Source organism: Schistocerca piceifrons, chromosome X (assembly GCF_021461385.2).
Source record: "Schistocerca piceifrons isolate TAMUIC-IGC-003096 chromosome X, iqSchPice1.1, whole genome shotgun sequence".
In the NCBI taxonomy this organism is placed as follows: domain Eukaryota; kingdom Metazoa; phylum Arthropoda; class Insecta; order Orthoptera; family Acrididae; genus Schistocerca; species Schistocerca piceifrons.
The window spans coordinates 217,038,898-217,055,612 of record NC_060149.1 but is presented as its reverse complement, the minus strand read 5'-3'; the positions used below and the strand labels follow the sequence as shown (position 1 = coordinate 217,055,612).

Below are 16,715 nucleotides of genomic sequence, written 5' to 3'. Positions count from 1 at the left end.
TGTATTTCTGTCATGGTACCGTGCTACGTCCTGACCTAAAACTCTGCTAGATACCCATACTTGGACATTGTTGCATAGTCGCAATTTTTTGGTACTCCTCTTTGATAAAAAGCTGACATGGCTTTCACATATTCTTTAACTAAAGACTAGCTGCATGTGCAAGTTTAATGCTCTGTTTCTAAGCCCACACATCTTGGGGTGTGGACTGCACTACTCCCGTCCATATTTACCAAGCCCTTGTCTCGTCACACTTGGACTACAGTTGTCACATTTATGGCTCAGCAGCACCTTCAGTTTTGAAATTGTTGGACTCAGTCCATCATCATGGAGTAAGACTGGCCACTGGCATCATCCAGCCTAGTCCCACAAACATTCTCCTCGACCAAAGTGGGGATTTTCTCTCTTCAGTCTCAACAGTACCAACTGTTGTTCACTAATACAATCATCAGCTGACAATTGCCTAATCATTCAACTTATCAAACTCTTGCATTGACCCTCTGACACTTGTCTCATGTGGGATTGCTAGTTGGAATATGCCTCAAGGACATGTGCTGCGAAATCTACCTGATCCCCTTAGAATGTGCTCCACATGTTTTCCAGCATGCATGTGTTGATTTGTACCCAGATCACAAATTAGGACCAATCCATTTCAAGATGTAAAGTTTCAGTTGCCTCCATGACCTTTTGGAGCCTGTTCTTCTGAGCTCTTCAGGATCCTAGGATGCTACTACCAGTCACACTGACAGTTCTAAAATCATGGGTAGAACGGTGTGTGCTTTTACATCTCCTTCCAACCAGTAACAACATCTGTTGCAGGGAATGTGCGATGTTGATACAGAGGAGCTGATAACCATTTACAGAGACCTACAAGGCTATTACAAATGATTGAAGCGATTTCACAGCTCTACAATACCTTTATTATTTGAGATATGTTCACAATGCTTTGCACACACATACAAAAACTCAAAAAGGTTTTTTGGGCATTCACAAATGTTTGATATGTGCCCCTTTAGTGATTCGGCAGACATCAAGCCGATAATCAAGTTCCTCCCACACTCGGCGCAGCATGTCCCCATCAATGAGTTCGAAAGCATCATTGATGTGAGCTCGCAGTTCTGGCACGTTTCTTGGTAGAGGAGGTTTAAACACTGAATCTTTCACATAACCCCACAGAAAGAAATCGCATGGGGTTAAGTCAGGAGAGCATGGAGGCCATGACATGAATTGCTGATCATGATCTCCACCACGACCGATCCATCGGTTTTCCAATCTCCTGTTTAAGAAATGCCGAACATCATGATGGAAGTGCGGTGGAGCACGATCCCGTTGAAAGATGAAGTCGGCGCTGTCGGTCTCCAGTTGTGGCATGAGCCAATTTTCCAGCATGTCCAGATACACGTGGCCTGTAACGTTTTTTTTTGCAGAAGAAAAAGGGCCGTAAACTTTAAACCGTGAGACTGCACAAAACACTAACTTTTGGTGAACTGCGAATTTGCTGCACGAATGCGTGAGGATTCTCTACCGCCCAGATTCGCACATTGTGTCTGTTCACTTCACCATTAAGAAAAAATGTTGCTTCATCACTGAAAACAAGTTTCGCACTGAACGCATCCTCTTCCATGAGCTGTTGCAACTGTGCCGAAAATTCAAAGTGTTTGACTTTGTCATCGGGTGTCAGGGCTTGTAGCAATTGTAAACGGTAAGGCTTCTGCTTTAGCCTTTTCCGTAAGATTTTCCAAACCGTCGGCTGTGGTACGTTTAGCTCCTTGCTTGATTTATTCGTTGACTTCCAGGGGCTACGCGTGAAACTTGCCCGCACGCGTTCAACCATTTCTTCGCTCACTGCAGGCCGACCCGTTGATTTCCCCTTACAGAGGCATCCAGAAGCTTTAAACTGCACATACCATCGCTGAATGGAGTTAGCAGCTGGTGGATCTTTGTTGAACTTCGTCCTGAAGTGTCGTTGCACTGTTACGACTGACTGATGTGAGTGCATTTCAAGCACGACATAGGCTTTCTCGGCTCCTGTCGCCATTTTGTCTCACTGTGCTCTCGAGCGCTCTGGCGGCAGAAACCTGAAGTGCGGCTTCAGCCGAACAAAACTTTATGAGTTTTTCTATGTATCTGTAGTGTTTCGTGACCATATGTCAATGAATGGAGCTACAGTGAATTTATGAAATCGCTTCAATCATTTGCAATAGCCCTGTACATTTTATTAAACAAACCTCCCTTGGCTGCATTTTAATTTGTACTGACTCAATGAGCTGTCACCAGGCAGTTGATTGGTTTTACTCTTGCCATCCTGTAATATCTGCTACTCATGAATTTCTCTACAAACTTAGTCGTAATACCTGCCCAGTTGTCTTTTTCCTGGGTCCCAAGTCATGGGGGTAACCGAGAGAATGAACTGGCTAACTGTTTGATTAGAGTAGTAGTTACTTGCCCAACATTCACTTTGGCACTCCAAGATGGGGATTTGCAAGCAGAAATAAGAGTACTCACTTGGAGATGGATCATCATCTGGTGGGCTACTGGCTCCTCTAATAAACTTCATGCTATCAAGATGACTATGGCTGCATGGTGTTCCTTCTAGAAGGAATCCATCATCCTATGTTTCCTCCACATTGGTCATATCAGATTAAGCCATAGATTTATTTCATGTAACGAACCACCCCCACACTGATTGGTAAGCCTTAAAGGCAGTAGCTCATATGCTGGTGGAATACTCACGCCTCCTGGCTCTCCATGCTAAGCATGGTCTTTCAGATTCTCTGCCTCTAATATTTATTAAGGTTTGAATTAGAAATAATTCTTTTTGCAGATGACACTAGTATTCTAATCCGTCCAAACTCATAGAGAAACAGAAGAAATGGAAAACAAGAATTCTTAAAGGTATCACTGACTGGTTTTCTGCAAATGGTCTCACCCTTAATTTTAAAAAGACACAACATAATCAGTTCTGAACTTTTAGGGGTACTACATCAATGATAAGTGTAACGCATGGTGAGGAAATAATAAATATGAAGGAAACCTCAAAAATCTTAGGTGCCCATATTGATCGGAATTTAAACTGGTAAAAGCACATTTTGGAACTACTAAAACAACTTAGTTCAGTCACATTTGCACTTATAATCATTGCAAATCTTGGAGAGTAACAAATCAGTAAGATGACACATTTTTATTCAGTAATGTCATATGAAATAATGTTCTGGGGTAACCCATCTTTAAGTAAGGAAGTCTTCATTGCACAAAAACATTCTATAAGAATAATGTGTGATTCTTACCCATGATCATCTTGTAGACATCTGTTTAAGGAGTTGGTCATTCTGAGTAATGCTTCACAGTGTATTTATTCCCTCATAAAGTTTGTTGTAAAAAATCCACTAGTGTTCAAATGGGACAGTGATGTACATAACTGCAATACCAGAAGGAAATATAACATTCATTACTGAATATTAAGGTTTTCTTTAGCACAAAAAGGGGGTGCACAATGCTGCACTAAAAATCTTTCATTACTTACCCAGTGATAGACATAAACTGTCTGAAAGCAAAGTAAAATTTGAAAACAAACTCAGAAAGTTTCACCTTGACAACCTCTTCTATTCCATAGAATAATTTCTATTTCTGTAATGTGTAAAAGGTTGTGGGTAGGAATTACAAACTCATATCTGTATTTCTTTTTTCTCTTTTTGCAGTATATACACCAAAAAAACTTAGAAATGTTCAGAATATTGCAACATGTTCTAATTAATTTGTGGTGTGAATGTAAAAGAAATCGTTCTACATCGTTATGACCTGTTGTGCAAAATGACCCAGGAAACATGTAACTAACCACTGGCAGATGTCTCACAAAAAGTTGAACTGATTTTCTGTTTTCTCTGTAAAAGTGGTTTTGTTATTTTCAGTTATAAGGTTTTAAACTACTTTCAGGGCAGAGTCAGCATGGTTGCAGTTGAGGTGCATCCAGTCGCATGGCAGGATTAGGGCACCCTCAGCCCTACCTCCTTTGCCAGCTGCTTTAGTCACCTTTCTTTTATTCTTTTGATTGCTTGGCATGTGGTTAACACCTTTTTTCTGTTTCACCATATTTTCTATTTTAGGGGTATCACTCTGATGAATAGTGGGTGCTATTCCTCTCTTTAACACTTTGATTGTAACAGGTCAGGGTTGGGACATTTCTCATCATATGCAGAGCCCCAAGAAACACTCACCTGGCTCCAAGCACCTACTGACATTATTTCTCTCACCTTACTTTACTTTTTTGGTCCAACTGCTGTCTATTACATTTTTAGCCTTATGAGTATCCCTGCTACAAGGCATCCCCTACCCTTCAATTGTCTTCACCTTTTAGTAGCTTCTCTGAGAGGTCAGATGTAGGTGAGTTTTGTCTCATCACAGATGACACTTGGGAGACCTCTCATTTGCCCCGACATACATAATGGGTCAACCTATATACTTTTACTTTTCTTCTAATTATTTGTCAGATCTTGCATCAATACTGATTTTACCACTCCTACATTACTATTATAATTTGATCAAATTTCTGGTTGACTTCACTAACTCCAGATTAATTATCACTTGACTAAGGCACTGATGACCTTGCTGTTTAGTCCCTTACCCACCAACCAACCAACCACGGTTTATACAACTGGTGCACTTCCTCCTGGCACTGTTTGAAACATTGTCTATCAGCTGCTTCTCAAAAGGAGTGGAGGACATATCAAACAAGACATCAAATTACAAACTCCTACATTAGGAAGTAGTCACAATTTGTGAACCAACCCATAAATAACACTACTAGAAAACAATCTTGAAATGTCTCTGAATTTGTTGTTGCTTTTACAATATCAGCTGCTGCTAGTGCCACACTGTTTATTTGATGGGCTAAAAACACAGCAGAGAGTGAACATTATGACTGCGAGTAGCACGAGCTCACATTATTAATCATGAAGAATGTCTGAATCATTTTAAGCAACATTGCACAATTCAGAATTCCAAAATTGAAGTCAGGCCGCCCAAGGGCTACTGCTGCAGTGGATGACTGCTACCTACGGATTATGGCTCGGAAGAACCCTGACAGTAACACCACGGTGTTGAATAATGCTTTTCGTGCAGCCACAGGATGTCGTGTTATGACTCAAACTTTGCACAATAGGCTGCATGATGCGCAACTTCACTCCTTACGTCCATGGCAATGTCCATCTTTGCAACCACGACACCAAACAGCATGGTACAGATGGGCCCAACAACACGCTGAATGGATCGCTCAGGATTGGCATCACGTTCTCTTCACCACTGAGTGCTGCATATGCCTTCAACCAGACAATTGCCAGAGACGTGTTTGGAGGCAACCTGGTCACGCTGAACACATTGGACACACTGTCCAGCAAGTTCAGCATGGTGGAAGTTCCCTGCTGTTTTGGGGTGGCATTATGTGGGGCCAACATACGCTGCTGGTGGTCATGGAAGGCACTGTAATGGCTGTACGATATGTGAATGCCATCCTCCAACCAATAGTGCAACCTTATCGGAAGCATATTGGCAAGGCATTCGCGCCCCCTTCAAGCACATCTTGTGAATAACTTCTTCCAGGATAACAACATTGCTCAACTAGAGTGGCCAGCATGTTCTCCAGACATGAACCCTATCGACGTGCCTGGGATAGATTGAAAAGCGCTGTTTATGGACGACATGACCTACCAACCACTCTGAGGGATCTACGCCAAATCGCCATTGAGGAGTGGAACAATCTGGACCAACAGTGCCTTGATGAACTTGTGGTTAGTATGCCATGACGAATACATGCATGCATCAATGCAAGAGGACGTGCTACTGGGTGTCAGAAGTACCAGTGTGTACAGCAATCTGGACCACCACCTCTGAAGGTCTCGCTGTATGGTGGTACAACATGCAATGTGTGGTTTCCATGAGTAATAAAAAAGGGGGAAATGATGTTTATGGTGATCTCTTTTCCAATTTCCTGTACAGTTTCCAGAACTCTCAGAACCGAGGAGATGCAAAACTTTTTTTGATGTGTGTAGTTTGTTATATGTGCTGTCATCCAGGCAAACATGCGTATAAGGTAAGTAATAAGTAACGACTGACCTATGTAACACAGGGAAAGCATTACTGTGAGCATCTATCATGTACAGCTCCATAGGGAACTCAGTAGAGTGTTTGTTTGCCGTATCAAGGGTCCCGGGTCAGAGCCCTGGTTATGACAATTTTTGTACTGTAGTAAGTTTGAAACAGTTATATGGGACAACATGTTCCTGAAATATAAAGAGACTGTTCAGAGTTTATAGCAATGTTCTACTAGCAGTCCACTTTTGCTTAGTTTACTTGAAAGTAGCAAACCTACAGAGTACATTTGTAGTTTCACAGAATAAGCATAAATAATCGGAACAGCCGGTAGAATATTGCAATGGAATAATCTTCTTAATCTGCAGTCCTTCGCATAAATCCATTGTGTTCTCCACATTTCTGTAATTCTCACTGTCACGGCTGGATAATGGCTAAACTCGTTTACGGTCTCAGACCCTTTGAAACTTTGACACAGTTCTGTTTCAGGCATAAGCTTTCATTCTGCATTCTACAGGGTGGAAGTGCAAATATGGGATTCATCAAATCTACTTGATGAATGAATGCAACTTGCATCACACACTACTTTGTGCACAACTACTATTGTCAAACCTTTCTTCCTGAATGAAAACACTGTGCATGTGTGACGGTATTAGTATTTATTTCTGAATGCAATGTACTTACTATTATTTCGTTTATTATTAGTATTATTATTTTATTATGCCTATTATTATTATTGAGAACTTTTAACATTTCAGCGCATCAGCAATCGTGAATAATTAAAGGATTATAAAGAACCCGCCTAGATTGCAAATAGAAACCGGATGTTGCCCTAGGTTTCGGCACAGATAACCACGCCTTCTTCAGAACACATTAAAACTACAAACTGCCTAAAGAGGCATGGTCCAACATTAAGACAGAACGCCCAAAAGGGCAAAAGACATTGCATAAAATGTACCTAAATGGTACGTGTGTACCATGTCAATAGCTGTACTTAGCTCAAACGTCAGAAACGTGCTTCCTCACTCCAGTCAATGTTCGGTGGGCCGCGGGCTCTCAGGTTTTTGTTACTATCATTAATACTTCCTCATGTGTGATGCAACTATTTCTTTATTCTGCTGTTCAGATTATTTATGTTTATTCTGTGAAACTATAGATGTACCCTACAGGTTTCCTACTTTCAAATAAATGAAGCGAAAGCAGACTGCTAATAGAACATTGCTATGAACTCCGAACAGTCCTTTCAAATGTGAGGAACTTGTTGTTCCATAAAACGGTTTCACATACAGTACAGTATAAAAACTGGCATGATTAGGGCTAGAACCCAGGACCCTTAGTACTACAAAATAACATTTAAATGACTTCCCAGTGGGAGATCTACAGGAAAGACCCTCACAGTGGGGGTCCTGGGTTCGATTCCCAGCAGTGTTGGGATTTTCTCTGCCTGGGGGCTGAGTGTTTGTGTTGTCCTTATCATTTTATCATCGTTCATGAAAGTGGCTAGCCTGGACTGTGTAAAGATTGGGACTTTGTACACGTGCTGATGACCGTGCAGTTGAGCGCTCCACAAACAAAACATCACTACCCTCACAGTTAAGCTTTTCCCGTGCTCTGTAGGTCAGATGTTGCTTATTACTTACTGTTCATGTATGTGTTCTTGGATGACAGCATATCAGAGTTTTGGTTGATACTCTGTCGATATACAATGTTTCGTACCTATCTGAGTATCTGGCATCTGAAAGTTTGGATGTAAGACACTCCTGCAGTTGAGTCAATTTAAGGAACTTCCTGACACCTGACAGCACTTTTGACAGTTTTCAGCTGTAAAGTGCAAATGGCTGCAAGCAAAAAAGAAAAGCCATTGGAAGAACAATGAAGAGGCATTGCCATAGAGACATTTACAGAATGGCCTTGTACACATGTGAGATAGCTTTGTAAATTATGCATCTTTCTTTGTATGAAAGTTTCATAATTTCAAAGGTGTTTCCGCAAATACATGGAAATTAAGTTTTTTTGATATTACACTAGAAACATAGTTCTGTTCTTGTTTCGGTTTCCAATAGCAAACTGGCAGAATGAATAACCGGACAATGCTCGGTTTGTCAGCTACTTATCCTATGTTTTAGCTTCACTTTACTCAAAGCCTTATGTGAACAATTACAACTACTTGGTGGGAAAAAGATAAAACAATCTATAGTTTCTATGTTCACGGCATTTTAATTTATCATCTGTGACATATGAAAACCACAATCTTCTCTTCACAGACATCAATATGTACCAGAGATACTACAGTCAATAAAAACAAATGTCTTGAGGCTTCCAGCCTAGTGCAAGCCTTTCAGTTGATGCCTCTTTAGCCACTTGCATCACTTACTTTCACAAGCATGTTTTAATTTGGTCTTGCAGCTATCAAAAACTTCCCCATGGCAGAAAAACGTAAGGTGGTCATCAGGAATTGGATCTAAGACTTACTCTTTAGCATCCAACAACACTAACCTCTAACCTGTGGATGCACTAATAAATCTGTAGATGTCTTACCTGTTCACAATAATACAACAATGAGGCTAAACCAAAAGACACAACTTTTTCTTTGTGCTTTGTATCGTGTTCCAGTTGTAACAACACACACACACACACACACACACACACACACACCACAAACTGATGAGCTATAACATAATGGCCACTGTCCCCTGCAAGAATGAATGCTGCCTAGGACTACAGCTGGCACATGAAGTGGTAAGGAAAATACATAAGCAGAACAGAGATGAATGGGGAGCTATTCTAGTGACACTATGGGCAGAAAATGGAAAAATCTACTGACATAATTGACTTTGACAAAGAGTAGACTGTTAGTGTCCAGCATCTGGGAAGAGGTACTCAGAAATGGTGAAGTTGGTTTGTGTTCATGTGCTACTGTCATGAATGTCTACTGAAAGTGATCGACGGACAATGAAACCACCAGCAGGTGATAAGGTGTTGGACATCCACACCTCATCACAGAACAAAGAGGTTGGAGGTTCGCCCACTCTATACAGAAAGACAGGCTACAATCTACTGCAGATCTGATGACAGAGTACAATGCTCGTGCAGGAAAATGTGTTCCATCCACGCAAACTGCTACTCAAACATGCACAAAACCAAAAGTGCAAATTGGTGGTGGTGGTGGTGGTGGTAGTAGTAGTAGTAGTAGTAGTAGTAGTAGTACCATGCTATGTGGGATATTCACCTGGGCTTCCATCGGACCTACAGTAGTTGTGGACTATGTGAACATTATCGTGGACCAGTTGAATCTCTTCATACTTGAAGTTTTCTCTGATGGCAATGGCATTACCAGCAAGGTGACTGACCACATCCCAAAGCTGTAATTGTATTACAGAGCTTTGAGGACCATGTTAGTGAACTCACTATGTCTTACCCAGCAACTTAATCTGATGGAACACATCTGGGACACTACTGGTCACTAGCTCTGTGTCCCGAACCCACCAGGCTGGAATTTATTGCAATTGCATGACTTGCACATAGACATCTGGTGCCACATACCTCCAGAAACCTATCAAGGACTTGGTGAATACATGCCAAGCAGCATTACTGCTGTATTGTGTTTCAAAGGTCAGCCAACACGCTATTAAGCATGTGGTTGTAATATTTTGGCTCATGCATGTACACAAAGTGTGAACAGGAAGACTGAGTCACAAACAGATATTATTCTATGGCCACATTCATCAGTTCTCCATCATTTTTACACACGATAAGTAGGCTCTTCGTGACACTTTCAATTTTTTTCACACTATTTTAACTTGTTAGATGTAGCTATTTGTCTGGCTTTTGTTAAGTGTGGATTACAATTGTAGAATATGATTGTTTTGTCATCATAGTAGGCCAGTGAACTGCAGGTAGTCTTTGGTTGGTCTGTTACAAAGGTCGAACAGAAGAAACCCAGACATGCCTCTTACTGATCATTGTTCAAAGTTCTGTTCCACCTTAACAAAACAAATTGTATAAGCAATTTTTGTGTTTCACCTACATCGATTGACATAATTGACATTTTCAATTTACATAAAAACCTATTTGAGTAACATTTGAAAATATTATTTTGCAGCTATGCTAATATTACCACATTTATTTATGTTGAATGTAACAAAAACAGCCACATACATGACTGAGTTGAAATGGCATGTTACTCTTGTATCTGATGTAGTTATGTGCCAAGTTATAAATACTATTCTTGGTAGTGATAGCTCCTGATTGCATACTGACATGACCACATAATACTCTATTTCATAGTTTGTGTTTCATTATATGTACACACCCAAAAATACACCAATTTGTTTTGGAGCAAATCTTCCACAATTGCTGTGTCTAGGTATACTAGTTACATTTATGCATCTTTAAAAATATTTCTTCCTGTCAGGTGCTTGTAAGTTCTTACTGTTAATTTTTTGGGCTTTTTTCATACCTATCTGGTGAACAATAAACCTCAGAAATTACATCTTTGATATGCACAATTTCAGCTATGCAATTGGTTTCCAAGTCAGTATCAAATTTTGTGGCAATGAGGATATGCAGAGTCACCTTCCCTCACAATTATGGCTCTCTCTCTCTCTCTCTCTCTCTCTCTCTCTCTGCCTTCCACGCTAGTGCACACACACCACAATGAGTTATCTTCATTATAATTTAATACAACAAGTGTCATTTCCTAAAATTTTATTTAAATAATACTGTATTGAATACAATAATTCTGTGATATTAGTATACATAAATGAACAGACACATAATTAGTGTTTGACAATGCAGCAGTAAAAAGTATCACATGCCTCAGAGGAACTATTATTAAACATGATCCTATATTACTAATAAATACTTTGTACATTTCTTGGTGTAATGCTAATTTCACTTTGAGAGCCCACATTTGAATCAAATATGGGATCCTCTCAATGTTCTAATTAACTTCCATTTATTGAAATTCTTCACAGCCAATTGTAGCTTACAGTGGTAGAAGTGAGATATTTTATTTCTAGAATTAGCTGATAAAGAACGTAGTAACTAAACAATGCAAGCAGAAACCACTTAAAATTACAATATTTAAAATGGAAGACCAATGAAAAGTAAAAGCTATCAGTGACAATAAGAAATAGCAGAGCAGCCCCCAAGTCTTTTGCTATTAAGACTACATTTCAATTATTTTCAGCATGGACCATGAACCATAGGGAGTACTTGCATAAAAATATGTCAAAAGAACTTTATCATTGATCAAATACAAAGGTGAACAATTTATGCCACAATAAATATGAAGCAATCAAAATGCACATAATATAGATACATAATAGCAGCCAAACACTTAAACTAATGTATTTGAAGGTTGTAATGATAATAATAATAACAAAAAATATAAAAAAGAACCGTACAATCTTACTTCATATAAGGATATTGCCAGTCATTTATGGGTACAAATGTTTCCTTCACTGCCTGTATTGAAGTGAATCTCAGTAAATAATGTGGTCCACCAGCTTTGTCATTTGTACCTGAAATTATGAAACACCAAACATGAATCAGTGTTGTGGAAACAGTAAGCTCTCAAACATTAGTCAACTTTTTAGCCCTCCTCTATCCATTAACCAAGACAGGTTAACATAAACACAAAATTGCTGTTGCTGTGTGCAGAAAAAAAAGGAAAAAAAAGGGGGGGGCAGAGTCTTTTCTCTAACGTTTGTCATAATCACGTTGGCAGCTATAAATATTGATAAGATTTCTTGTCTCCCCTGTACATGACATCTCAAAACATACTAGATAGCACAAACTTGTTGTGTGTATAAATTCCTTACTATACTGAGAGTGTATCACCATGACTGTTCAAGAGAAGGCAATGTGCTGAATGGTGTGTGTTCAGCCCAAATCAGACACTCAAATGCAAAGGTACTTTCAAACACTGTAAATGAAGAAGCTGTTCTCACACCCTCGATACCAAGTTGGTACAGTGATTTTATATAGGTAGGCAGTGTGAAAGTTCACTATCCTTCTGGCCAACCAATTACACACAAATACATACAGCTGACATTCCAGTGTTCATCAAATAAAAATCTCTTTGGAGGGCCATACAGTAGTTACAACTCCCCAGGATGACCATGGAACATGACAGACAAGCATGGCTAATACGCACAGGTTTGACAGATGGTGTTGTATGACCCAAGTCTGGCACAGTCACTAGAAGGTAGCATGCTGAAGCTGTTAGATTAGTGCAGACCTCACATGATTTCTGCTATTGGTGGGATGTATCAACCACAAAGTAAACTGCAGCTCTCAGGAGGACAGATGGTAAACTCAAAGCTTACTGTGTTCCCCCCTCCCCATTTGAAGCTAATTCATTTGTAACACAACGAACATCTAATGAATGCAATCTTTGCACAACTATGTCGTTCCTTCAGAAGATTAAGAGGAAAATAACCTGGTTTACATTTAAAAAATATTCCTTTTTCAGTAATTAATTTTGATGCAAACTGAAGTGCTGATACCCAGTTTGTGGGCAGAAAATAATCAATAGCGCCAGTGTACAGTGACACTGCACAGCAGTAACTGTGCAGGAAGCGGAGCAATTCACCACACCAGGGCAAGTATCTTGTTATGGGTGAGATGACTAGGCATAGAGATTTAGTGAAACAAATGGACAATGGAGGCATATAAATTAGTCTGGATTTTAAGGCAGGGATAACTTCTCACTGTTGGAAGCCAGCAGCAAGATCATGATGCCAGAAATATATCAGAAAGTGAGGTGACTGGGCTACACCAGTAGCAGCCATGGGTTCGAGACTGGACTACACCTTCCACCCACACTAAGTCCTTTATGGGCCCGGTACCATAACCCTGTCGACCTACAATCCATGACAAGACCAACATTGAGTTCCTAGTCTGGTTTGGCACCACAGCACCAGCTGCTATCTCACTTGTGTCCAAGGCCAACGGGTTGAACCCTGTCCATAGCTGACTCCACACAGTGCCACCACATCCACTTGTGAAGCCAAGGAGCTGTTCCCTGAGTGGAATGCCATCAGAGCACAACACGTAGCACCACTGACATCAAACAGTCATGGCCTGCAAAGGCAGCCAGCCTCAGCAATGCAGAGTGCTGGCTCAGCAGTTCTGGGCGGTAGCCATTGCCTTTTCATCAGCACCAGCCAGTGGCAACGGGGAGAGGCGTTGCATGCCTCACTGTGTCATGTAATGAAGTCAATAAAATTCATTTGTAACTTTCAACAGGGTCTCACATGGACCCACTGGCCTGTTAACACCATTCACTCATCCCCCAGCATGTAAAGCATGCTATAATACCATGAATACTATAACATTCTCTGGAAAATCAGTGTTTAAAGTTAATCATGAATGGTGTGACTTCTTATTATATTCACTCAGTTGCGTAATTCATGCTGGATTTCCAGAAGCAGACTGTAATTTTGAAGCCTTGAAGTAAAGTATTTAACTTAGCGATAAAAATAAAAATCATGTGGCTGGCACACAGATATGCAGTTTGGCAATATTACTTCCACCCTGCAAGTCGGTTGACCCTTGTAATCTATAAACATGCTATCATACATGATAGTGTTAGTTTGTCCACACCAAGAATTCAGGATCAGACAAAACTTACAACTGACCTCTCCCGTACCCTGAGGACCAAATTAATCAATAGTTTCTTTGAAACATGGAAAAATTTTAAGCAACAATTTTCCAGATGCTTTGATGGAATACTGCACTATGTATGAAAGCATTATTTTATGTACACTACCAACTGCAACAAGGATTGGCTATTCTCCCTTATGTGATAACAGGCACTGAATGTTACTCTTCACAAGTCTTGCTCAGAATTGTTTTCATACAATGAGGCTTCAAATTTTAACCCTTTACTGCTCCAAGTCACTTCAGAAATTTACTTGCCTAATCTGTTGTTATTCCTTGCCAATTTGGTTACCTTATTAACCCTCTTATTCCTACCCATTTTGATGCAGAAAAAAAAAGAAAAAAAGTACAAACTGCAGAATGCATATGGGAACTGAACACAGGTTCTCTGCTTTCGAGTCAGATGCCTTGGTCGTTACATCAGTGGCTTTTTCGTCTAACGCTGCATACCTTATGGGTACAAAAGTGGAAGTTGAAAAAGTTTATTTACCAGATTTCTAGAAAAATATGCATTTTATGAACCCGCTAACATGCTGATGAAAAACGCTCGATTTTCAGCTACCTATTGATACCAACCAGTTCTCAGTCGATGCATGTCATCAACTTTAGGAGCAGTTTTGTCAAAGACTGTGTGTGTGTGTGTGTGTGTGTGTGTGTGTGTGTGTGTGTGTGTAGGGGGCAGGCGTTGAGCCAAACTATCTAAAAGAGTTCTTAATTTTAGGTTGTACACAAGCAACTTGCCAAATAAGAGCCAAATCGGCTGGCTGCATTTGAGGCCTTCCCCTTGTAAATGTTTGAAATTTTTTGTGTGACATGTCTACAGACTTCTAAAATTTCTGTATGAGTCTGTGGATTTTGCAGCCTTTAACTGTGAACTACAGTGCGGTGCTGAAGACTAAGTAAATTCTTGAATGAGTTCATGGAGCTATCTGTCACTGCACTTGCAGCATTTAACCACATGTGAAATAAACATTTCATTCACTGAACTGTAGCCACAATGTGATAGGACATTTTTATTTCACAAACCACAGCCTGCCCACAATTCAGTCAGTTACCAGGAACATAGCAGAACAGTACTTTGGCAGTGCAAGAGGTGGGTACCCTCCATCTATGCCCCAATATAGTAAACAAACTTTAAAGTCAGTCATACACTTTTATTAAGCTTTCAACATCCAAGGCTATTTATTACTATTATATAGTTACATCCCTAAACAAAGTCCAGTGAAAAAAAAGAAAAATACAAGCCATAAAAAATGCAATTTGCTGTTCATAATCTTGAGCCATTAAATTAGCAATAGTTTTTCTTAAAATACATGGCATTAATGACTTCTTTTCATGTATGAAGTATGGTAAACAAACCTAATCCTTACGTCTTGCCTCCTACATCACCCAAGGAAAATCTGGAGGGGAACTGTCCAGTAGCGAATGAGTTCAGCCTGTGGCAGCGTTTAACTATATAGTCCCAACTGATGACCTCAGTGAATTCTACAGTATTGAACTGTAATTCCTCCAGAAATATGAGATTCCAGGAGAAATTCGAGTCTCACAGGTCAACATCTATTTATCTTATTACCATATAAAATTTGTATGTGTCAGTTCCTTAGAGAACAATTTGAAATTGTTACAATAGAACCAAATTCCATTTTTATGTCACTGTGTTTCTCAATTCACATATATTCATAATAAAAATATGGATCTTCACAGCTGTCTGACCTAGGATTTCAATTTTTTTTAAATATGCCATTTTAAAGAAAATTTTAAGTAAATAGAAAAGTTACAAATATCACTAACAGTTTTGTGTTAAAACCTCTGCCCTTTTACTTCATATACTTACCAAAAGGTGTGTTGTTGCCAAAATATTTAACAATACTACTACAGGTAGCTTGACTGTATCCAAATTGAATTAATGAACTGAAGCACAATACTATTAACCACTACACTTAGTAACATAAGAACCAAATGTAGTCAAACTGAACATGGCAAAATGAAGGCTTAAGTGAATGTTTATACCATATGAAGGGAGTGCTATTGCAGAAGCCTGACTGCAGCTGACTGCAAGCAGAATATTACCACACTTTGTAGAAGCTATATTCAATTTCTAACTCCCCAAAATCCAAACAGTGAAGATCACAATTTTATGGAACACACCATGTTTCACAATTATGCAGAATGGTGCTTCCTGGACTGTGTCCATCATTTAGGTAATAGAAGACTTGTGGCACAGACCAGTATGATTCATGGCTCGCACAAATGAAAACAAGCTATTACAATACATAGCACAAGTTAGTACAGTATGTGACTAAGAAAACACAACACCCCTGACGTGTGCTACCAAATTTTAAATGTAAACAGGCATTACATTTTTGTAGGTCTAAATGTGAGGCGCATGTGCCACTGACGATATTTTACACACCATAATTACGACCTTTAGAAAAGAAAGTACCTGATTTTCTAGCACCGCCAAATGGTTGTTGTGCCACAACTGCTCCTGTCGATTTATCATTAATATAAAAGTTTCCAGCTCCATGGATGAGATAATCATGTGCTTTGGCGATGAATTCCCTGTAACCAAAAAATATTCAGTTAGAAATTGCTACAACACTTAAATGATACAACTGAATGTACTGTTTTAATCTGATTAACTGTGCTTCAGTCACCACTGTTTACAACTTTTAGAGTAAGTGCTGTTCTACATGCACTAATTTTTAGATTACAGACTTCCAACCAATACAATGAATGGGACTTATATTTCACCAAGTAAAAAACTTATTTTACAAGACAACACCATCCATAGTTCTCTCTTGCCACTTAAAATGAAAGGCAGAACACCAGGAATTTTTAACAGTGTCCTCCTGTTGGAGCATACAATATCCCTTGCCGATAATGAGTGATACACCACAGTCAACACACATCACTAGGCTTCCCACCAGAAGACGTTGATTGATTGATTGACTGACTGACTGATT

General features: G+C 39.6%; 1 protein-coding gene across 1 annotated transcript in view; it reads right to left on the bottom strand.

Moving 5' to 3' along the window:
* Positions 1 to 10,771: 10,771 nt before the first annotated feature.
* LOC124721343 (delta-1-pyrroline-5-carboxylate dehydrogenase, mitochondrial-like) overlaps positions 10,772 to 16,715 on the bottom strand; it is a 115,105-nt gene continuing 109,161 nt past the window's right edge. Inside the window, 2 exon segments of the mRNA XM_047246266.1 lie at positions 10,772 to 11,606; positions 16,193 to 16,311. Of these exon segments, the coding sequence (XP_047102222.1) occupies positions 11,494 to 11,606; positions 16,193 to 16,311 (232 nt within the window). The 3' untranslated portion in view covers positions 10,772 to 11,493.